The sequence below is a fragment of the Crocodylus siamensis genome, chromosome 9 (assembly GCF_052110815.1).
Source record: "Crocodylus siamensis isolate JL-2025a chromosome 9, ASM5211081v1, whole genome shotgun sequence".
Taxonomy (NCBI): Eukaryota; Metazoa; Chordata; order Crocodylia; family Crocodylidae; genus Crocodylus; species Crocodylus siamensis.
Genome location: NC_143403.1, coordinates 61,046,071 through 61,070,724, shown reverse-complemented (window position 1 = coordinate 61,070,724; position 24,654 = coordinate 61,046,071). Strand labels below are relative to the sequence as shown.

General features: G+C 42.9%; 1 protein-coding gene across 3 annotated transcripts in view; it reads right to left on the bottom strand.

Annotated features, from left to right (window-relative positions):
• Positions 1-24,654, bottom strand: part of TANGO2 (transport and golgi organization 2 homolog) — an 82,492-nt gene that overhangs the window by 16,714 nt on the left and 41,124 nt on the right. For all 3 annotated transcript variants that reach the window (XM_090062979.1, XM_090062980.1, XM_090062981.1), the window contains 3 exons: positions 24,505-24,593; positions 22,145-22,264; positions 18,763-18,877 (listed from right to left, as the gene is read on the bottom strand). In XM_090062979.1, the coding sequence (XP_089919105.1) occupies positions 18,763-18,877; positions 22,145-22,264; positions 24,505-24,593 (324 nt within the window). The remainder of the gene's footprint in view (positions 1-18,762; positions 18,878-22,144; positions 22,265-24,504; positions 24,594-24,654) is intronic.

Here is a 24,654-nt window from a genome sequence, read left to right as displayed (position 1 = left end):
TGGAACCGAGGTCCCTTCCAGCCCTGATATCTATGAAATCTATGACCAGAGGAGATTCATCCAAGAACCTGAATTAACAGCAATCTGGTTTAATTACCAGGAGAAAGCATTTTAAGTTTCATCTCTAGGACTTGCAACGGTCTCTTCTTTGACCAACCCAAATCCAAATTTGCTAATTCTCTTTAGAACTGCACCAATATATAGAGTCCATATCGTATCAGCATCGATACGCTGACATTACTGGCCATCAGCTTTTTCTGGCTGATGTGGCCAAAAATGTCACCAATAAATGCCATATGCGTGCGTGCAGCCACAGCATGCAGAGGGGCAGGAATGCAGCCCAGCAGCCTGGAGAGCAGAGTGTGCCTGGTAAGTCTTTGGGGGTGGGAGGAGGGAGTGTGAAGGGGCAGAAAGAGGTCCCACAGTGAGGGAGGGAGGAAGTGGAGCAGGAGCTACCCAGCCATGGTAGGGTGGGGTGGAGCCACAGGTAGCTCATCTGAGTGTGGAGGGGTGGCAGCTCCCGCTGCTGCGTGCACCCCTGGGGGAGGCATATGCCCCCCAGATTTGTGTGCGGGGCAAGGGCAGGCTCCCCACTGCAGCCTTGGGAGCTATACTGGCCTCTTCCCAGCAGGGGGGCTGGGCCAGGGCTTTGCATGGGGTGGCAGGGTTACAGGAGAGGGTGCTGTAACCCACCCTGTAGCTCCCCTCCCAGTGCCATCCTGGCCCAGCCCCCCTCCAGAAAGAGGCCAGCATAGCCCCTGGCCCTAAGCCACAGCCTGCCTTCACCCTGTCTACAAGTCTGGGTGGCACATGCCCCCATGACTCCCCTGAGGGGTGCATGCAGCTGTGGGAGCCGCCCCCCCGCCCCAAACCCTGGATGAGCCACCTGTGGCTCCATCTTGTGCCCTGTCCTGGCTGGGCAGCACCTACCTCAGCCCCATTCCTTCCTTCACCATGGGGACTTTGATCTGCCCCACCATGCTCCTTCCCTCCCCCACAGGCAGCCAGTTGGTTGCTGCTCTCCAAGCTGCCAGAATGCATATTAGCGACTAGATTGGTATCGGCCGACATGGCTGGTTAATAATCAGCCATCAGCATCAGCCAAAAAAAAAAAAAAATCTTTAATTGGTGCACCTCTAATTCTCATAGTGTTATGAAAACCAACTCACTCCCAGCAAGGCTCCTTTGGCAATAATCACAAATGATGGGGGAGTTGTGCTTTGGGAAAGAGTTAATATTCTGAATATTGATCTATTTTTTAAATTAATATTTAAAAAATATGCCCAGACCTTGAAATGGGAGTGCTTCAAAAAGAAAAGGATGACAGCTTCATTTGATCCACAGCCCAAGATCTAGTTCAACACTCCTCCTGTCTCACCTTCCTTCTTCCCCAGTATTTTTCTCTCTCTCTGACAATGCACTAAGACAAACAAGATCTGCCCCATCTCAATACATCAAGTTATGGCTTGATGTTTAGTAAATATGTTCACATCCCTCAGTAAAGAAACCACACATTTCAAAAAAGGTCACGGGTTTCCTTTTCATCACTTGGAAGGCATGCATTAGGAGTACTCAATCTGTAATAAGACTGAGTGAGAATAGATGGAAAAAATGAGAGAGGAGAAAAATAAATAAAAACAAGTGTTCCACCAATTCACAATTTGAACGTTCAGGTTTTTTGTCCTGTCCCCCCTTCTAACACAAGATGCATCTTTGGAATTTAAGCCTATTTATGGAACTTGGCGGAGTCTAACAGTTTTTCTTCTTTAGAGGTAGTAGACAGACTTGAGGAAACTTGTAAACTACTACTGAAATCAACTTCTGCGTGTATATGTATTTAGAAAAAAAATGTAACATTTCTTAGACAAAGGGGGCAACGTGGGATTTAAGGTGGAGAAAATTCTGTTGCTAACTAGTGCTGGAAGGAGAATTCAGAATGAATAACTTATCATTTTCATCTATTTCCTGAAAACATTTTAATACTTGTTAATTTGAAGTTATAAAAGATGGCAATTTTTGGTCTGCAATTTGCTTATGAGGAGTTAATGCAAGCAGGCAAGATTCAAGCTATTTTGCCTGGACATATGAATGAAACAACCTCCATTTCCTGGTTGGAAGCACATAATTATTAGAATCTAGTTAACAGGGAAAAAATTCTGTAAAGATCACAAATACTCATTTACTTTGCTATTTCAGTAAACAACTTCTGCCAATTCATTTGATTACAGAAATAGTTACATAAGGAGGAAACAAAGGAGACAAGAATAGACGAGCAGACACAGGACATGACCATGTTCTCTTTAAGGCAATGAACAACAAAAAACTTTTACTACCTTTTCTTGCTACTAGCACCTTAAGTCATTGCATGGCTAAGCCAGATGGATTCTGACAGATTCTCTAGGCATTTAGCTATGGGTGCTATAGGCTCTCAGGATTTTTTTTTTTTAGTTTTAGTTTGAAAACAAACAAACAAACAAACAAACTTAAAACCACCTGAAAGCCCGCAGCACTTATTCAGCTTCTAGAATTCAGGTCCAAGACGTGGCTATTGTTTTACGGCTTCTTTGAAAACCTGATTCACTGATTATATGGTTACACAAGTGAAATAGCATATTGGAATTGTCAGGAATTACGGGCATTACCAACACCTCAGAAGATGAGAAGAATTTATTACATCAAGCGGCCTGTACTTAAAAGGAACTCCGACTTCAGTGGCTAGCGTATTTGACCATTTCAAATCTTACCTGGCAGAAGGCATAGTTTCATAGTTAGTAGGGTTGGAAGGGGCCTAAGCAGATCATCAAGTCCAACCCCCTGCTGTGGGCAGGAAAGGATGCTGGGGTCAAATGACCCCAGCTAGGTCTAGCCTCCTTTTGAAGAGTAGTGGCGAGCACCACTTCCATTGGAAGTTGGTTCCAGCTCTTAGCCGCCCTGACTGTGAACAAGTGCCTCCTGATGTCTAGCCTGAATCTACTCTCGGTCAACTTATGGCTGTTGTTCCTTGTTACCCCTGGCAGTGGTCAGGCAAACAGGGACTCTCCCATTGCCTGCTGGTCCCCCTTGGCAAGTTTATGGGTGGCCACCAGATCCCCTCTCAGCCTTCTCTTCTGGAGGCTGAACAGGTTCAGGTCCTACAGCCTCTCCCCATAGGGCCTGCCCTGCTGCCCCCGATCATGCAAGTGGCCCTCCTCTGGACCCTCTCGATGCTATCTACATCCCTCCTGAAGCGAGGCGCCCAGAACTGGATGCATGACTCCAACTGTGGCCTGACCAGTGTCGCATAGAGGGGGAGGATCACCTCCTTAGACCTGCTCGTGATGCATCTGTGGATGCATGACAAGGCGCAGCTGGCCTTACTGACCACTTCCCCACACTGTTGGCCCATATTCATCTTGGAATCAATAGTGACACCAAGATCCTTTTCTGTCTCTGTGCTGACAAGAAGGGAGTTCCCCAGCTCATAGGCAGGCTGCTGGTTCTTCCCCCCAAGGTGGAATACCTTGCACTTGTCAGTATTGAAACCCATCCTATTCTCATCCGCCCACCTCTGTAACCTGTCCAGATCTAGTTGTAGCCTGTCCTTCTCTTCTAGCGTGCTCACTTCTCCCCACATCTTAGTGTCACCTGCGGACTTGAACAGGGTGCTTTTCACCCCCTCATCCAAGGCACCGATGAAGATATTGAACAGCGCGGGACTGAGGACTGAGCCCTGGGGGACCCCATTGCCCACATCCCTCTAGGTCAAAAATGACCCATCCATCACCACTCTCCGGGTGCGGCCCTCCAGCAAATTTGTGACCCATCTGACTGTGTAGGCATCAACACCACAGTCACCTAATTTTTTAATGAGAGACACTGTCAAAGACCTTCCTAAAATCCATAAAGACTATGTCCACTGCGACACCTGCGTCCAAGGCTTTTGTGACCTGGTCGTAGAAGGCCACCAGGTTGGTCTGACAGGACCTGCCTCTAATGAATCCATATTGATCATCTCTAAGCATAATCTCCCCTGCTGGCCCTTTGCAGACGTGCTCCTGGATAATTTTCTCAAGGAGCTTCCCCAGGACCGAGGTAAGACTAACAGACCTATAGTTTCCTGGGTCCTCTTTCCTCCCTTTTTTGAAAGTGAGGACCACATTGGCCCTATTCCAGTCCTCTGGCACCTCACCAGAGCACCAGGAGTGCTCGTAAAGCTGTGCCGGGGTCCTGCAATGACCTTTGCCAATTCCCTAAGCACTCTGGGGTGAAGATCATCAGGACCTGCTGATTTGAACATGTCTAGTCCCTCCAGAAGTTCCCTGACTAGGTCTTCACTGACCCTGGGCCTAGCTGTCCCTCCCCTGGGTCCATCCAGATTCTCAGTGGCAGGGGAGAAAATGTCCCTGTCTTTGCTCAGAAAAATGGAAGAAAAGAATCTGTTAAAGAGATTAGCTTTGTTGTCTGGTGCTACCACTGGATTACCAAGCATGTCCTGCAGAGGTCCCACATTACTTGGTACCTTCTTTTTACCCCCTATGCATTTAAAAAAGGACTTATTGTTATCTTTGATCTGGGTCGCTAGTCCCAGTTCCATCTCTGCCTTAGCCTTCCTAACAGCCCGCCCCCACCTACAATCTTGAGCCAAGGAGGTATAATTGGGTATACACCTTTTTGGCTTTGAGACATTCATGGATGCTTTTGGTAAGCCATGGGGGGGTGCTTTTGAGCACTCTTGCCCACTTTGATCCGTGTGGGGATTGTCACCCTTTGAGCTTCGAGGATCATCTCCTTAAGGAACGACCACTCTTCTTGGACTCCCAATTCTCCACCCCTCTGGGACCTCAGTGCCTCCCCGACTAGTCTCCTTACCTCACTGAAATCCACCCTCCTGAAGTCCAGGGCTGCTGCCCTGGTGCAGGCCTTTGACACCCTGTGCTGGATGGTGAATTCCAGTAGGTGATGATCGCTATTGCCCAGGTGGTCGAGCACCTGCAACTGAGGTGGTGACGGCCATTCAGCACCAGGTGCACTTGGACCTTCACAAAACCCTATGCAATTTCCAGCCTAGATTCCAGAATTTTGTCTTGAGGAGAAAATCTGCTGCTGCTCAAGATATTACACCCCTGCTAAATTAGCTTTGATTAGGATCAAATGACCATTTTAGTCCATCTAAACCTCCCACCAACTTTTGATATAGTTGACCACAGTCACTGAAAGACTAGTTTAAGGAATATTGTGATGAGTTTGGATCTGCCCTGTAACTACACCTAGAGCACTGACTCCCACTGGTAGCGATTAAGGAAAGTGTTTTTTATGGTATTCTCTGGAACTTGCTCATTGCCTATATCACAGGTGTCAACCCCATCCTGCTCTGTGGGCCAGATCCAGATGTGGTGGCATTAGAAGTTAAAGCAGGTGTTGCTTACCCCCTGGTGCTGACATATGCTGCCAGTGGGGATCCATGCCCAGATTTTTAGTGGTAGGCCCCATCCCCACTTGCCCTCTTCTCAAATCCCTGGCTCCTATGGGAGTCCCTACAGGTCAGCTGAGAGCAATCCATGAGTTGGATCCAGTTCGCAGGTCATATTCTTGGCACTTCTGCCCTAGGTTATTCAATCCACATATTAAAATCTTCTCTGGGAAATCCTTTCTAAGAATCAGATAAGGTTTCTTATGAAATGTTGATATATAAACACTTCTTCTAGAGATACGGTATGTTTATTCACCTCTTGAAGAAATGCTTGGATAGTATTCCCAGGCCTCAAGCCTGAGGAAACAAACTTAACGCTTAGAAATTATAAGACTTCATAGTCTTGCTTACTGAGGGGAATAAATGGATGCACTGGGTTCAGTTTCACGGTGTCACTATCAACCACACTCTTTCTACAAAAATGTCAGACATCTGCAAAGCACTTTTAACCCAATTGTGGAATATGCAAAGACTATACCCATATTTCTTTCAACTATAATTATCTACCCTCATGACCATGGGGCCTGACTGCTCTAATAAGGCTCCCAGCAGTACTTCCTCATGATCTGGATCTCATTCAGGCTGCTGCAGCACATTTGCACACAGTGTCAAGTAACCGATCCTACTCCACCCACCTGAGGTTCTTTACACTAGGTTCCTGTAAGGGCAGATGACTGACTAGCTTAACACTGACCTTAGCAATGCAAGACCTGCCCATACTGTATTTTTGTGCTATGCTTGTACTAATGCTACGATGAACTCCAACAGCAACTACAAAGGACTAACAAGCTGAAGAGCAGGGATGGGCAAACTGTGACCTGTGGGCCACATCCAGCCCATGGAGGGACTCTGTGTGGTCCATGGTGGGTCCCTTGGTCCCACCTGGCCCAGGCGCTGTCCTGCTACTCTCTGGGCATGCAGTGGGGCTGAGGCAGCTCTGCCCTTCTAGGCAGCCCAGGTGGCGTCATCTCCTTCCACAATACTGGTGGTGACCTGCACACGCAGCCCCAACCCCGGCTTGCCCCACGCCTGCTCCGGACCACCTGCCCATGCCGAGCAGTGGCAACAGCCTGTGCCTGGGCTGCCCTGCCTTTCCTCTGCACAGTCATTGTTACAGGCTCTGGGCGGCTGCAGCAAGAAGGGCCTGGCAATGGTGAGGAGCAGTTTTTGCCCCCATGCTGAGCAGCAGCTTCTGCCTGCCTACCATAGCTGTTGCCACGAGAAGCACCTGGCAGCAACAAGGATGGGCTACTTTTCCTTTGGGCCAAGCAGCAGTTTCTGCCCAGCAGCAGTTTCTGCCCAGCCGCTACCGGTGCTGCTGTTCAGCAAGGGCAGGTGAGTCCAGAGCAGGTGCAGGGTGGGTCAGGGCTGGGTGCGTGGGTTTGGCCGGTCCACTCCACTGTCCCAAGTCTAGAGAGGGCATGGGGCAGGCTGGGGTTGAGCCTGTGCATGTGGGTCCCTGCCAGTACTGTGGGGCTGGGGCCAGCCGTGGTGGCATCCAGAAGGAGCCACCACTGCCACCACCTGGGCTGCCTAGAAAGGTGGGGCAGGCCAGGTGCTGTTGGCGGTGGTGCATGGGCTCCGTGCTGTTGCAGAGGGGCGGGGGGAAGAAGGGAAAGTGAAGGGGTGCTGAATGGCCTGCGACAGCTCCCCAGAACTGCCTATATGGCTGGTGGGTAAAAATAATTGCCCACCCTTGCTGAAGAGGCTACTTGTGCTTTCTTGGCTCCAGCCATGTGGCATTGGTCAATGTTACAAAAATCTGCAGACACAGAAAAGGATCCTGTGGCTCCTACCTAGTTGTTGCATCTTCCCTATGCAATGGTTTAGGGGAAAACAAGCAAACAAAGCAAGCACCAGAATGTATCCTTTTAGTTTCAGTCTCAGGTGTCCAAAGGTTTTATGGAAACCTCTGTTACGCTGGAGCTGCTGGAGCTGGGGAGAGGTGGAAAAGAAATGCAACTAAAACCTACCAGACACTATTACAGCTAGTTAAATATGGACAGAAGAGGCATCCAGGACAGAGATGGTGCAGCAAGTTCCCACTCGACAGAAGAAAAGACTATTCTAGATCTTAGAAAACATGCCAATTACTATCCAAACCTCCATAGTATTCTGATCATGACTGCTTTTTCCAGCAATTTTTTCCCCCCCTTGCAGTGGCCTATTTTATCATTAAGGTAGATCTACCACCTGGAACCTGTCTTCTTTCATTTCTGAGTTTTCCCACCGTGAACTGCTTAGGTGGGCATGTGCTACTTTTGTTAGCATGTAAAAAACAAAGCAGTAGCATTATGGGATGTTTTAATTTTAGGGAGGAAAAAAGAGAATCGCCTGATCAGATCTGAATACCAGTCTCAAGAAATATTTTTGCTTAAGAAAAAGCAAAGAAATCACACTGCATTGCCACCCTTTCTATATCACAGTATTCCTGAATTCTGCATTTACAGCCCACCAACAGGGCTGTAACAGGCGATTAGAGATTCAATTATTTCAAAATATAGATGGCACAGCCTGCATTAAATCTTAGGGCTGAAGAGTTTGAGGAACTTACCATTTACAGACATCATTTGGTAGCCAAGAAAATGAGAAGAAATTTACTCCGAGCTACTCATTTTGCTTCTATGGGTAAAACACCCTTACGTTTGACAGATGCAGCAATGAAACAAATGAATTTGATTATGCACATCCCACTTTGCATGGTGATATGCTTTGCTCCAGCTATTTATTTATACAAAACTGTAGCTATACCAACCGCTCCTCATAAACAAGTTCTGGGCATAGCAGTAGAACTAAAAAAACCAAACCAAGAAAATCAAAAAACCAAACCCACACATGCACATCAAGCTGTAGGGACTGTAGTGCTCTCCTCTGAAACACAAGATCAATAAAGTGTGGTGCTCAATAAAAAGGAAGAATCATCTGGATTATTTTACAGCTCCTTGGAGATCTTTTTAGTGACTAGTGTATTGTTTTATACACTGTAAATATTTCATGGGCTAAGAGAATAAGACAAAATTTGTTAGTAAAGATCACAGAAAGCATTACATTTTTTTAAATGTACCAACAGCTTTAGTGGCTTCATCAATGTATGAATACTCTGTTTAGACTGGCAACCTTGGGGAAAAAACCAAAAACTGTACTAGAGGGGCTTCCAAGAGACATCAGATGGTCCCATATTTCTGGAAGTCTCTAAGGGTAAAATCCCCCCAACATTTTAATTAGCAGGTAGGAGGGATTCAGAAGCCCACACGTACAGCTGTAAGTTATGCCTTACCATAAAAGAGACCTCATGACGAATAAGAAGTTACTACCAACTTCCTTTATTGATAGCCTTTAGTGTGAAAGGAATATTAACATCCACCATCTGCTTTGAGATTCTTGCAACCGGGTAATGCAGCAGTAAGGTTCCCTAGAGTTTAACAAAAAAGATGAGGAGTACATACAAACCACAGGGTCACTAATTCAGGACATCTGTATCTTATTGGTTCTACATTCCACATTTTCCCAGACGTGCATTTTCTATTACACATACCTCAACCATAAAGCTGCTGCTGCCTTACAAGGGGAATTGTTTTGTCAAATAAAAATAGGGAAAGAGACTGACATCTTCCAAGAGAGTTCTTGAATGGGGATGCTTCAAAAATTAAGCTCAATGTGCCAATCAGCTACTCCTTCTAATGTGCTACTTTAATGTGCTACTCAGCCACCCCTTATATTTCTACTGTTTACAGCTACTTGGTACTGAAGCCCAGTGGTGGAAGTCAGTATGAAACATCCCTGCTAACTTGATCACAGCAATATCCTCCCAATCCCAGGCTAGCCTCCTGCAGGGCAGGAAGCCTCAAAGAGCTTTCATTTTCCTCTCCAGCTCTACAGAGATACCAGTTTTGCTGCGGAAGTGATAAAGGTGAAATTACTGAAGTGATGGACAATAACACAGGCCAGTACTTGCATTTCTTAAAATCCAGCTGTAATTGACAGCAGCAAGAAAAGAAAAATCAAGTTTGCATAAAGATGTACTTTTAGAAACCCTCCTTCCTTAAAATATAAGCAATAGTAAATAATCTACGCAGCAAATCTTAGTGATACGTGGCTTCATAGCAGCAATATGCTATTCAAAATTTATCATTCAGAATTAGTTCCCGACAAAGATGTAATCTAAGCAGAGCTGTCCTTCGCACCTGCTTTGCCTCTGCATTTTAAGACAATGCCTTGTTACACTCAATAGTAATTTAACAGAAAGCAAAAGGTAATGAGGCACAAGAGGGTGTGGTTACTAGGAGATAATCATACCCCTGAGGCACCCTAAACTCTAATCCTGTAACACTGTGAATATTTTCCCAATAACCACAAAGCCTGGATTGTTTCACAGTTAATGTAAAATGTGTGTACGTTTATTTTTTGTGCAATGAAAAAGATGAAGTTGGCAGTTTAAAACTGCTGAACAGCGGTTTCAGCTGAGCTGAAATGCAGATTAATTTACTTTTTCAGAATGCTCACGAGGTGATCAGAATACCTCCTTTTTGTTCAAAATCTCTTTAACAAATAGTTTTCACACAGTACCCTAGGCACACCATACAGAAGACAGCTGACAACATTCTCAGCTATTTTTCAGAGCACAAAGCTGGCACTAGATTTGCTGGCAAATATTTCTACCATGTCACTGTAGCGTTGCTCAATTTTTTATTTTTATTTTTTAAGGAGCTGGTGGCCGTGGGAGGAAAGGGGGGGTGGGGAGGGAGGAAGAAACAGTGCTTCCATGTCTCATTTCAGAACATTTTCCCCCTGACAGTAGCATGTGGGATGATCCATTTAATCACGAGATTCCCACTGGACTGAGCACGGAAGCATTATCACAGAGCATTTAATGAAGGTGGCATTGCAGGGCTAGGCACAGTATAGTCAGTCCCCTGGGCTCATGATTAAGCCATGGGGTGAGGTAGATTTGCCAGGGTTAAGGTGGCACAGGAGGAGCTGTGGGCATAGGAAGATGTTTAAACAAGCTGATGAAGAGCCATGCATGATATCTGCCCCTGCTATATATATCCAGTCCATACCAGCAATTTGACCCCATCCTACTTTCAAAACCCTCCAAGACTCTTCCACTCCAAACACCTTCAACCATACTCCGTAAACAGCTGGTAAAAATCCCATATGTGTAACCAGTGATCGTGCTCCGCACATTCAGATAGGTAATTCCAGGTTTCTAAACTCGGGTCACACTGTCCAAGATATTTTAAGGAATCCATAGCTTCTCTAGTAAACAGATGTACAAGTTACTTCCATTCTGTTGCCATTATTACCGCATTGTAGTGTAGTAATGGTGGCATGTGATGAAGTGACTAGACTTCAGTGTAAATAGTATTTTTCAGCTATTTGCTGTTTCAGCAGCTGTAATGTTTCAACTGCAGTCCAGTCCCAACTGTCACCAACTCAGGATCAAAACCTACCCATTATTAATCAAATGGGGCACCAAGACAACATGCCTACTTTTCATGTTTCCTATAGAGATACAACATTACTGTAACAGGAAACGTCAGAAAACCTTTATTCAAGAACTTTTTTTTCCTGGCTTAACTTAATACTTGGACGGTACCAGAAGATGAAACTTGTCCTCTTCGTGGAAAAAAATGATTCTACATAGATTTGGGTATTGACTAACTTCATAGTTTCCAGATATGGCATTTGTCAAATTCTCTAAGCAGGAAGCCAGAAAACAGGGCTCACACCTTCAGTTTATCATCCAGAGCCATCTTTGTTGCACTCTTTGCCTTACAGAATTCCAGTGAAATGGTGACATACCAGCCCAGCATTAATTTAGAGCTATCAATAGAACCACAGCCTAAGGAGAAAGATATAATAGGTTTTCTGAAGAAGGTAGTAAGGACTTGCACTGATGGTTGGCAACTCAGACCTGGGCTTAACCCCAGTTTCCAGGTTTGCAAAGTAAGTAATCACCCATTTTTGTACAGAATGGATCCACAGATGAAAGCCACTATAAAAAATGCCAATAAAGTTCTCACCTTCACTATTTTCCCCGTCTTCCATTCACAGCCACTGTAATTGGTACATTTACTGTACATAAAGCAACTGTGCTGCAGACAGAAATATTCTCCCCAACAGCTACAAAAAGGGCTTCATAGCCTTGTTGTGAAAGACAACTTCTTACTTCCACAAACTATTGTTGCTGAGCAGGGAAGCAGACCTGCAGTGAACCCTGAATATAGACAATTCCTGATAGAGGCCATCAATTCAGACTTAAATTATCTTGTTTCTCTTTCATCAGACTGGTTTGAGATAAAAACTGAAAAAGCTTTGAATAGCCAAAGCTGCCTTCTGGGTAGACAGGATTTCAGCCATTCAGGCTCCAAAAGACCCTATTTGATGTATACCATACCCTACTGGGCTAAATGTGCTTTTTTCATAGGGAGAGCATCCTCCAAGTCAGTAGGTAATGTTTCCTAAAATGCCACTCCTGAACAGCACAGAGAACCAGCTGGAGAGGTGGAATATGAAAGGGGGGGGGGAAATCACAGGGATTTTTCTTTTTCAGCTTGCCACACTCATTTTAAACTCAATAATGTTAAAAGGCACCAACACCTGCATGACATGGAACAATTGGGTTACATGAAAAACGTCAAAAGAACTGTGTTTTGTTTTTAAATAGCCAAGCACATGGCTGCAGAAGCCAACAAGTAATACAGACTTTACAATACTCCTGGCGGTCTTTCAAGTCTTTCCCCTCATGCAGTTGTATCCAAGTCATCCAAATAGGCTGGTGGGATGCCAAAGCAAAGATCACGTTCTCTTCCCTTTTCCCAAAATACAAATCCATCCAAGCCATCAGAAAGTTGTAGAGCATCCTATAAACACATTTCCTATGGCTAGGTGTGTCACGTGTTTGGATAGTTCCCTCCCACATTTCCTTTCTTTCCTGCACCTTTCACTAACAAAGGCAGATAGTGAACTGGAAGTGCAAATGAAGCAAACTGCTATTTGTTACAGTGCAGAAAGAGCAGTACAGAAATAAATCTCTCTGAACTAGCTATTTTGCTGGGCTATATTACATCAACAGCAGTGATGATAACCATGCTTATCATTTAAAATACAAGTTATTTTTACATGTATAAAAATATACACATATAGCAGAACCCAGATGCACATACACACACACACACACACACATACATACAGCAGAACCCAGATTCTTCCCAGGGTTAGGTTCCTTACTTGCCTGTGAAGATGAGAGTTTTTGAACTAACCGAGAGTACACAGAGACAGAGGAGAGCTACACAGGACTTCTATGGAACTCCAGCTGTTTGCTGTGGCTTTTATTTCAAAGGGCACTGCTTCCCCAATCAGCGCCAATCACTGGTGAGCTCCAGCTGACCGGAGAAGTGGCATCCTTTGAAGTAAAAGCCGCAGCAAAGATGAGCAGCTTTTTCTTAATTCAGCTACCCGCTGCAAATTGCACAGAAAATCCAGGTTCTATTATTATACATATATTCACATACCTAACAGAAAATTGGTCTTTACTATTAGCGTGCTAACAATCTTATTTCAGTGTACCCCAGGCTGAAGCAGTCTCATGAGAGATATCCATCAACACATACAACTATTAGAGTGATAGACCCGTCCTCAAGCAATACTCCATATGGAGCAGAATCTCTCAAAAACAAATGGCTCTAATGAGCAGACTTTGTGCAATTCTTTGCATTTATCCTTCATGCTACCATTAGTTGAATAATTTCATTCCAGAATAGCCTAATGCAATTATGTTAACTGAGAAACACTCCCTGAAGTAAAATGTATCCAAGTTGGAACAAACTAACTGATGGTTATTTATGGCTTGCCAGGTCAACCATCTCATCTTTGTTTTGTTTAACAAGCAGGGAAGTATTTGAGCTATCCCTTCTGATATCATTTCAGTCCGAGATAGTCTGGTCACATTCTTGGAGATACTGAATGCATTCAGGAACAAAGAGTAGTTAGATCGGTGGTTCTTTAGTATGTATACAAAGAAAAAAAAGAAAAGAAAAAAAAAGATTTCGTATTCCCTTGCCTTTTGATTAGATGTTCTAGCAAGTCAGTCTCACAAAATGGGACCATGACAGCTGGCCAAAACAGTACCTGTTACTCGGTTGGTCAGGTCCATTCCCTCCTCTCTCCACAATATCACAGTGAAGCACAGGCAAGTAGTTTTTGTGGAAGGGCTTGAAAATTTTGATGAGTATTAAAAGACTCCAGGTTGCCTGTGGCTCTTGGATTTTTAACTCCTCTGAGGTTAATTTCTTTTTTGCATTTGCATTTTTTGCTAGTAAGCTTCCTCAGGACTAAAGTATGTGCAACAGCTTTCTATGTGGGTGGAGGCAGAAGCTCTCACTTTCTCTACTTCACTGGAAGATAACAACACTGTTTTCCTTTTTCTTTTATTTAAATATTATGGGCTGGCTGAACTCCCACAGCCTGCCTAAACTACCAAGCACACCATTTTTGCAACGTAAGTGACTCTGATTCAGCCAGCAATAGCCAAAATCCACTCTCACCATTAAGGCCTCCTTATCCTATTGCCAGGTAGCAATGTGTGCAAACAGGCTTACAGGCTCTCATTTTATATGCACCTTATTTTTATACTCCGATTGGTCTGTGGTTCCAAGCATAACCAGGTAGAGAAGATTTTCCTCAAACTTTTCTTCTATATCTTTTGTTGTAAAACCAGCACAAACCTAAAAGTCACTAAACAATCTAAGAAAGCCCTGCACATGCAGCTTCTTTTAGGGGCAGGTTTTTGTTCACGGTTTTTTTATATAGGAAAAACTTTCCATACTTCATCCAAAGTTAGAAGAGAGGAGGAGAGAAAAAGTGTCTAAAAGTTAGAACGAAGGGAAGCTGCAAATTCTGTTCTCAAACAGCATGTTTAGGGCATAGCTTCACTAATAAATATAGTATAAAGTACCAAAACTTACAGTATTCTAGAAAGTTTTTAAATAAGAAGTTTGAGAGAGAAAGAGAGAGTCTGTCTGTACATCAGGTTTCTCTTTCACCTCGAATAATCCTCACTTCTGGAAATGCCATTCAAAAAGTGCCAACTTCAACCCAGTACCTTGGGTTTCTCATGTCCATTCAGTATTCTTGGTGTAAGCTAGCAACAGATCTGATAAAGCCAGCTATTCTAGTGAAAGTTAGCCAAATGGCCATGAGCTGGGGGCAAGATGGAAAAAGTAGTATCTTTTAAATATACTAGAGTTAAATTAAGCAATAATAAAGGGTGGGGAAGCTCCACTGTGGAATAATTAACTTTACAGGGCAAAGAACATCAGTGATGAGAGATGAACACTATTACAAGTGTCAAACCTGGTTGCCGTGTTAGCTTTTTGGGATCACATTCTTTGCACTGGCCCAGTCTCAGCTCTGCCAAAAATGACAAACTCCAGCTTTATTAAGCAGTGAACAAACAACATTTGCCTTTATTGTTGATCTGCAGGTCCCCAACTGGCAGATTAGCCAAGTCCTTTTCTATAAAGTCCATTTATAAACCAATCAATTTAACTAAATGCAATGTTCGTTTGGGAGTGAAAAGTCACTCTTGCCAAAATGGACTCAGTGAAAGATAACAAATCTCCCAGGTTTTGGCCAATCAGAAAATTTAAAACCACTGCTTAGTTATTTTTTGTGCAAAAATGAAGATATCAGCAAACCATCAAAAGAGGTAACTTCTCCCATTCCAACTGAGACAGGGAACTTCCTGGTCCATGAACTACCCCCTGGAGACAGGGAGGAGGAGGAACTGCATGCCCAATTATTCCCCAGACCCAACTCACTCTGTCTTGGTGCTCATGTTGACAGCTGAAGTACTCATTTCTTAATTCTGTTGCAGTTCTTAGAGCCAAATTATTTATCCCTGAACAGGAGCAGCAAGCGCTGAAAGACGCTATTAGTATCTTCACAGCTGGAGTGTGCCTGCCTTTATAAAACATATTTTCCTTTTTAGACTTCATCTATTAAAAAAAAAATCCATTTCCCCTTCCTGCCTCCACACAGCAATTTCTGAAATGAAAATAAATAACATGGCAAAAAGCTACGTTGTCGCATACCAAGATGATCCTAAAGGACTAGGAATAAAAAGCCGTCATCTAAAAATATGAGGGTAAAAGTGACTGATGAATAGGAAACACCAGAGTTCCGTCTAGAAGAGGACAGAGTGATAAATGTAGCAGTGTCACATTAGATAAGAGAGGGATCTAGACATCTGTTGTCTTTAATGAAGGTAATTCCATCACCCAGTTCAGCAACTGTGCATCATTTTCCAGAAGTGTACATAAAATGATCGGGAAAGGAATAGTCTGGCCTGCTGGCAGTCAGGTGTTTGAGGAATACAGGTAGAAGGCTTGGCGGCGAATTAAAATCGTGGTGCATTCTTGGTGGTAAATAGTTTGCACTTAAGTGGAGGACAAGGAATGTAATATTAGACACCTTAACCTTACATTTCCTTTGTTCAGCAATAAGCCTGTTGCATTTGCACACAATGTATCAGTTAGGGTTGCCTATTCAGGTAGCACCAACCCCCCCCCCCCCCAAACAAAACAAAAACAAAAAAGAACAAACTTCAGTTAACGTCATCCAGCACTTCAGACCCTATTTTCAATGGCTTATAATTTGACCAAACAAGCCACTCAGACTGTAAAGTTTCCACACTAGGTGTCTGCCTTATACTAATTTGGGGGATTTTCCAGTAAAAACTATTCAGTCATTTGCAAGAAGGAAACTATGAAACCTGGGCAAAACCTACAAAGGAAGTCAGTTTGTTCGTGAAAGAGCTACAATGTCTCCAGGCTTTGGAGCACAGGTTGACCATGGTATCCGATATATTTTCTCCTATCCATGTCAACTTGTCCAAGTGTGGCTCACTTATAAGCCTCCAAAAGGCCTGTCTGCACATTCTACGTAGAGATTTCCAAGACTTTGGCAAATAAATTCACCAAAGATTCCATTTGCAATGAGCAGCTATCAGTCCCTATCGCCAGCCTGAATTCATGCATACCATCCCCATAAAGCAATAAGTATGCTGTAAGTGTTCCCCTTGCTGCTACCCAGGTAGCACAGGAGAAGAGGAACAACAGACTAATAAGAGTGCAGAAGGGTGAGAAGCACGAGGCCAGAAGCCAAGTGGCACAGACAGAAACAGAAGGAGCCAAAGAAAAGCTGGGGAACAGGGATCACTAGAACACATTCCCTTAGCTAAATTGGAATTATGCCCAAGTTCTTAAGCTGCCACATTCTTCACTAATACCAGGTCCCAAGAGGATAACAGCCTCCTACTGCTACTAGTTACTCAATGGCAGACATCTGTACAGTGCACCTAATGGTACAAATGACCTAACTTGGGGATCATCAGTTTATCTTTTCTTACAGCACTTAAAAATGAAAAATAAAGCCTGTGCACCCTTAAACTGGCTTCCTCAAATCTGCATATTATGATCCACACAACTTACATCCTTGCATATTTTTTTTTTACCCATGAGACTCCTGCTTCATTCAGTGCATGGAAAGTTATTTCTTTTAGCTTTCCACATTCATCATGGTTCCACACTGACATACATTCCAAGAAACGTCTAAAAGAACATCACTTTCTAGGACAAAATATTGTCATTTTATAACTATTATCCCCAAAAGGCAGAATTCATCCAGCTTCTCTTACCAGAGATCTACAAGAAAAGAGACTCTTTAAATTCATATAAAAATATTACAACAGCCAACCAAAAGAAACAAGCAGGGGACTTAGATGGGTATTTCCCATTCTTAAAGTTTTGTTGCAAAATTGCTCCATGTCTTATTTTTTCATTTATTTTTAATTCTGTTTTATAATGCTGAACACACCATCACACTTGCTCTCCATTGGGGTATTAACTTTGTCCTTCCTCACTAAGATACACTATGTTAGTCACTCTAAAATAGTTCAGTCTTGTAAGTTCTGAACAACCATCCGAGATGGTATGTGAACCATATGCCAGTTCAAATTCTCCTTTGATCGTTGGCAGTTCTCACTGGATTTCTGTGATGTGTTATTTCACATCTTCAGGTTGCTTACCATTCAAAAGACATTCCAGTAGCATTATTCCCCTAATCTGTTCTATTCTCATTCCCCACTTATTTGAGTTCTCCCTATTCACCTGACCTGGTGACCAATGTGAATAGCTTTCAACTATTTCTTTCAATTAGCAAGTAATCATTCCAGTTACATCTCTTCTTTTAGCTGCAGCGTTAACCACTACCCCATTTATTCCTGCTCTTTCATCTCACTCCATCTTTATTCAGTATCTCTAGCAGTTCTAGGATCCTGCATCCTATCTTCTGGCTCTTAATTCCCAAAAGCTCATCCTTGAAAGGCTGTAGTAGCTTTAGCCATTTAATCAGTCATATCTTCAGATACTCAGTGTCAAATCATAGTCTCTCAGTTTGTTTTTCTCCTAGTCATTTCATTTAATTGATACTGCCTGCTTCCATCAAATATACTTTGCTGAGCTGATCAAGTTTCCAGGGTTTGAGCAGTGTTCTGTAACACTCCAGTGCCTGTGTCTTACTAATTTCCTTCTGGCTTCTTTTCTTGTTTTACTTCTAAAACAAAGAAACAAAAAATCTTAGCCCTGATCTCTCTCAACTAAGTTGCTGGGTTTCACTTAACACATCTTGATGTTATGCTCTGTTAGCTACCCAACGGTGTCACTACTGTTTATAAACAGTGGTGTGTGTACTATCAGGACAATTTTCTGTATTTGTGATTTTTTTCCCCTCTGGACCAATTTTTAGAGGACAGACAGACAATCTTGCAATGCAATGCTTTACTTGCATTAAAAACTGTCAAGCCAAATCCTGAATCAACACGCTTACAGATCAGAACTTAGAAAGTGAAGACATTGTTGCAAAATAAGTGTGAAATTTAGCTTCCAAAAGGGCATGTAACCAGGGTTCCCTTCCTCCCTCAAAACAAAACCACCACAAAATCTCTAGAAAAACTGCTGAATAGAGTTTATTAAAACCCCCCACAAAACAACAAAATTTATGAAAGGTTCTGCAACAAGCAGTGGCCAGGAAATAACAAAGCTCTCATACTTCTGAAAGACAAAAGGGAGTAATACTCAAAGAGTTGAATGCCAATGCCAGTTGTCAAGAAGAATAAAAAGAGCTCCAGTTTTTGCTTGCAAGAAGCCTCTGCACCATGACAATTTAGTGCTAACAATTATATACACTTCAGCATTCTGTTTCGTTTCTCCCACTTTTACCTTTTGAGCTGTAAAGTTTTATAGACTTACTTCAGATCGGCTGCTATTAAATTAAAGCCATTGTAAAGGTGTCCTTCCAATGCAACTTTCCTCAAATAAGAGGAGCTGTCCAGATCTGAAGTCAAGAAGTTTGTTACGAGAGCACCTAAAAGGGGTGGGGTAAGAGGAGGGGAGAAGAGGCAGAGTTAGAGTGACTTGTATGTGGCATTCAGTAGCCCAGCAGGCTCAGCCACAGAAGCACAAGATTTAGTATTCCAGTTACTAAAGGAAGAGGAACATGTGAGAATTAAGGTTTTGTACACTGCTCAGATGAGCCAAGAGATTTATAACATTGTCCTCTGAGGAATAAGAGCTTCCAATTCCAACTCAGCTGTACTAGATTCAAGTTTGCTGATCCTTCTATATTAGATGATTTCTAGGGCTGTGAGACGCTTCAGTCCCTGATTTGATTTGGCAGAGATGCAGCCCAATTCGGTGGCCAAATCTCTGAATCAGAATCGAATCAGAGGACCCTTTAATCTCTCTAAATCAAACTGGAACCCTCCGAATCGATTCAGAGAGATTCGGGAATTTGGACATAGATAAAGCTTTGAATGTTTTTTTCCACTTATCTCTAGGTAGTAGGCAGCTCGTGGGTGCTGCGACTCTAGGGTGGGTGCAGTGTCCCAGAGGAGTGCAGGGGGGGTACCCCAGGGTGCACGGCAGCAGACCCAGAAGTGGATCAGAAGCACTTGCGGTCCACTTTCAAGTCCACTGGGGAGTGCGCGAGGGGGCTCTCCTGCACCCCCCTGGCTCACCCAACCCAGAGTGTTGAGGGAGCTAGCAGGGGTTATTGCAGGGCCCTTGGCACGGCTTTACGAGCACTCATGGTGCTCGGGACAGGTGCCAGATGATTGGAAGATAGCCAACGTGGTCCCCATCTTTAAAAAAGGGAGGAGGGAGGACCTGGGCAACTATAGGCCTGTCAGTCTTACCTCAATCCTAGGGAAACTCTTTGAGAAGATCATCATGGAGCGCATCTGCAATGGGCCAGCCTCAGGGATGGTGCTCAAGGGCAACCAGCACGGTTTCATTAGGGGCAGGTCATGTCAGACCAACCTGATTGCCTTTTATGATCAGGTCACAAAAGCCTTGGATGCAGGTGTTGCCGTGGATGTAGTCTTTCTGGACTTCAGCAAGGCCTTTGACACCATCTCTCACCCCATCCTCATTAAAAAATTTGGCGACTGTGGCATTGATGCCTACACAGTCAGATGGATTGCAGATTGGCTGAAGGGCCGCACCCAGAGGGTGGTGGTGGATGGGTCATATTCAACCTGGGGAGAAGCGGGCAGTGGAGTCCCCCAGGGCTCGGTCCTTGGGCCCACGCTGTTCAATTTCTTTATCAGCGATTTGGACGATGCGGTGAAAAGCAACCTGTTTAAATTTGCTGATGATACCAAAATTTGGGGTGAGGTAAGCATGCCAGTAGGGAGGGAAAGACTGTGCCCCACTTCAGGAGGGATGTGGACATTGAAAAGGTCCAGAGGAGGGCCACCCGAATGATCCAGGGACAACAGGGCAGACCCTACAGTGAGAGACTGTGGGACCTGAACCTGTTCAGCCTTCACAGGAGAAGGCTGAGGGGGGACCTGGTGACAGTCTATAAAATCACTGGGGGGAACAGAAGGGTTTGGGAGAGACCGTGTTTCCCCTAGCGCCCCCTGACATAACAAGGAATAACGGCCACAAGTTGTTGGAGAGGAGGTTTAGATTAGACATCCGTAAGAACTACTTCACAGTTAGGGTGGCTAGGATCTGGAACCAACTTCCAAGGGAAGTCTTTAAGAGGAGGCTTGATGCCTACCTAGCTGGGATCATTTGAGCCCAGTTTTTCTTCTGCCCAGGCAGGGGGCCGGACTTGAAGATCTACAAGGTCCCTTCCGACCCTACCTCTATAATTCTATGCTACTGGTGCCTCCTGGGTCTAGAGGGGTGCCCACAGTCCCCCCTGTAACCAGTCGCTGAGCCATGGAGGGTGTGGGGGGCCCCACCTGCGCACTCCCCAGTGGACCCGGAAGTGGACAGGAAGTACTTCCGGTCCACTTCTGGGTTTGCTGCTGAGCACACGGGGGGGGGGGGGGGGGGTCCCCCATGCTCCTGTGGGACACTCCATCTGCTCCAGCATTGCAGTGTTCACAAGCCGTGCCTGATATCATGAGGTATGTAGAAAAAACATTTAAAGTTGCGTCTATGTCTGAATCACTGATTCTCCAAATTAGCATCGAATCTTCAGATTCTGCTTTGGCCGAATCGAATCGGGGACAGTGATCCAAATCAACGAATCAAATCACTGTCCCCGATTTGGGCCAAATCCAAATCAAATAAGACCCATTTTGCACACTCCTAATGATTTCTTCCTCAAGTTCCTTTGTAACTCTGGAATGGTATACAAACATAACTTACTTGATCCATTTATCATGTTGTTTCCCCACTGCAGAACCTCATGAGAAAAGGTTTACAAACTGACCTATTTTTTTCCCTTAAAAATTATGTTAATTCTCTTTTAGGAGATTTTTTTCCTCCTTTTGCCTTTGCATTTTATGTCCTGAACAATTTAAGCCAGAAGGGACCATTGTGATCCTCTAGTCTGACCTCCTGTATAACATATGCCATACGACTTCCCTGAATTAATTTGTTTGAACCAGAGTATATAATTGAGCACAGGAGGAGGATGGGGAAGAAATCCAATCTTGATTTAAAAAAAGACGCTAGTGATGGAGAAACATGGTTCCAGTGTTTAATTATCCTGACCTGTCGAAACGTGTGCTTTATTTCAACTCAGAATTTGTCTACCATTGTCATAACTTTGCCATTAAAGAGCTTATTATCAAAATTACCCACAGAAGTAGTTACAGACCAATCAAGTCACCCCTTGATAAGCTAAACAGATTGAACTCCTGCAGTTTTATTTATTTACTTATTTGATTTATATGCCACTCTCCTCAAACAAGGCTCAAGGTGGCTTTGTCACACTAAGATGGTTTTGTGAACCCTCTGAATTTTTCAACATCCAATTTTCAACCAGAACTGGATGCAGCGTTCCAGGAGTGGTTGTGCCAATGACCATAAGTAATGTAGCCTCTCCTGCTTAATCTTACTTAAGATTTCCTACACCACAAAAGGAAACTTATGCATCTGTCTGGGAAAATTTAAGAACCAAGCCACAAGCAGTTTAAAGGTAGATCATTCTGTGGGTAGAGAACTCTTCAAAAACGACAGAATAAGGAGTACAGAAAAATCGTGTACTATACTGTTAATTTAGAAACAGAGGTGGAAAACAACAGCTCACTTTATAGGACTGGGGCAGCTCTCTCCATGCATGCTTTATCCACTTATACATTTTCTTTCTTTTCCCATTCCCAATCCTTACCTCTTGCCTTTGCATTTTTATCAATCTTTGGCTGCATGTAGTTTGTCAGCGCTGCCATCTTGCCTTTCTTACTGATTCCTAACCATGTCCCACCTTCTTTCCCTTCCTCCATATCCAGACCTAATGAATAAGCAGAAGACAGACAGAATCAGTACTTGGCTGTAGCTTCATTGACTTTTCAGAAGACTTTACAATCATATTACAAATTCTTAACTTCAAGCTAAAGTCTCAATAAGGCTGGATTAATGCCTGGAGAATCAAGCTGCCCTTTTTTTTTTTTTTTAAAACAGAAAGAAGAAACTGAAAAAAAAGAATAAAGAACAAAATGAAAAAGTGTTTGAAATTCTGCTATTTTTACCATTCAGCAGATGAGTGACGGCTGGAAGGAAGGAGTATGAGTAAAGTAAAATCTAGATCAGAATTCAAGTTTACACTACCTGGTAAAAGAAATCTCTCATACAGAATATTTGTTAATTTATATTCAGGATGCCAAGGAAAGATTAGCTGTTGTGTGTCAGGTTTCTGGACATCACAATAACTGGAACAGGTTTAAAAGGATGCAATTATCTAACCAGAATCAATATTCTATTTATTTCAACAGAATTACTAAAATTAAAATTATCACCAAAACATCATAGGAAAAAGTTGCCTCTCTTACAGTTTAAAAAAAAAAAATATTCACCAACAAATTGTACTGAACTCCTTTTTTCTTAAATTAAATTAAACCCCTTATTTTTCCATAAAATTTGATTAAGGATATTCATTTTGTAATGAGCACTAAACTTCTGCACCTTCATATCATGAGATTGTTGTTTCAGGCGAAACGCTCTTGGGCCTTTGTCAGAAACTAACTCATTTTCAAGTATCACTAAACAATCTCAGTTTATCTGTGATGAGTTCTTCACATAAGACTATCATTCCTACTACTCAACTTTTAAGAATAAAGAAAGAGCCAAGATACCAATGGACAGCACCTAACAGTAACACAAAAAACAAGTGTCAGGGTAAGCATCAAGAATGATAATCAATGTCAAAACATATGACCAACAAAAATAAAGTCTTGTATGTTTTTTCATCTTTATCACTACCTTCATTTAGGTCACCACCAACCTTATTAGCTTAACATGCATACAAATGAGACCTGCACAGAATTGTGAATTGACACCGCCATTGTGTGTCAAATGAAACTAAAACAAATGTGCAAACAGACTAAAAAAATGACATCAGAAGTGGATTTTGATGCCTCGGCTGCAGGCCAGCATTCAGTTCAAATTCAGATTTCAAAGCTTTTGGGTTGTTATTCTATTGTTATTTATTTATTTATTTGCATCTCTAACAAGAGAAGCAGCATCCAGAAGGTCTGGCACGAATTTGGAATATCAGCCAGAATTTCAGAAAAGGAAAAGGCTGCAGTGCAGTAGGAGTAATTTATCCTCACAGGCTTCCCTGCCAATGACAACAACACGCAGCATCAATGAAGAGTCTTTTCAGAGTCAGAATTTTGTATTAAAACAATGCTCTATTCGTGCCTCACTATTTCTGAGCAAAATGCTATAACCGATTATACCTAAATTCATCTCTACAGATAAAGATAGATTCTCAATAAAAGAGAAACTAGACAACTGGGTAACTTTACAGTCTTCTTAGTGACAGCAGGCAGAAAGCTCAGGATGCTATGAAATAGCTTTCGTTATTAGTCGATATATTGCAAACTGATAAGAAAGTGAGATGTGTATGGTAAAAAAAAAAAAGAAAAAAAAAATCTTTTTTTTGAGCCTTATTTAAGTTAAACTATTTTAAGGGTCACCTCTACCAAGTATGTTATAAGAGATTAATCTCCAGTTATTAAATATCCTGAATATTTTTATTATGATGGACAATGCAACACATTTTTATCATGCCACTTGAGCCAAAGTATACGAGAATATGACGAGAAAAAAAAAGAACAGTTCAAGACTTTTTGCAGTCAGCTAACTGAAATAATACTCAAAATAGACTAGACTATGTATAAACGTATCCTTGAACTGTCACTGTAAATTTACAGTTTATTGTTATGGAATATAGTCCATGAGTTTTGCTCTAGTTTGAATGATTCCCTTTCATATTACGGTTTACAAGTGAAAAAAAGAATCACTAAAATCTATCCACAGATTACATAATATCCATAAAAACAGCAATACAATTTAGATTTAGCCTTCTCTTATAAACCCATTACCTCATTTTCAACCACTGTACAAAGGGTCTGAAAAAAACACCCTCCAGAGTATCTGTATGTTTTTGAAGATGCCATTACAGATATGCAACTAGACCCACGTGGGGAAAAATATTCCAGACAATTTTCATTAAAAATAATTACATACCGCTAAGGATCTCATTGCTGCTGTCCCAAAAATCTGCTGATTTGGACGGCCTGTTGTAAAACTCATCTCTATTAGCTGCTAGGATAAGCCTGCAGGACAAGAAAAAAGAAAAGACTACCTGAATTTCTGTCTTAAATGGTATAAACATCA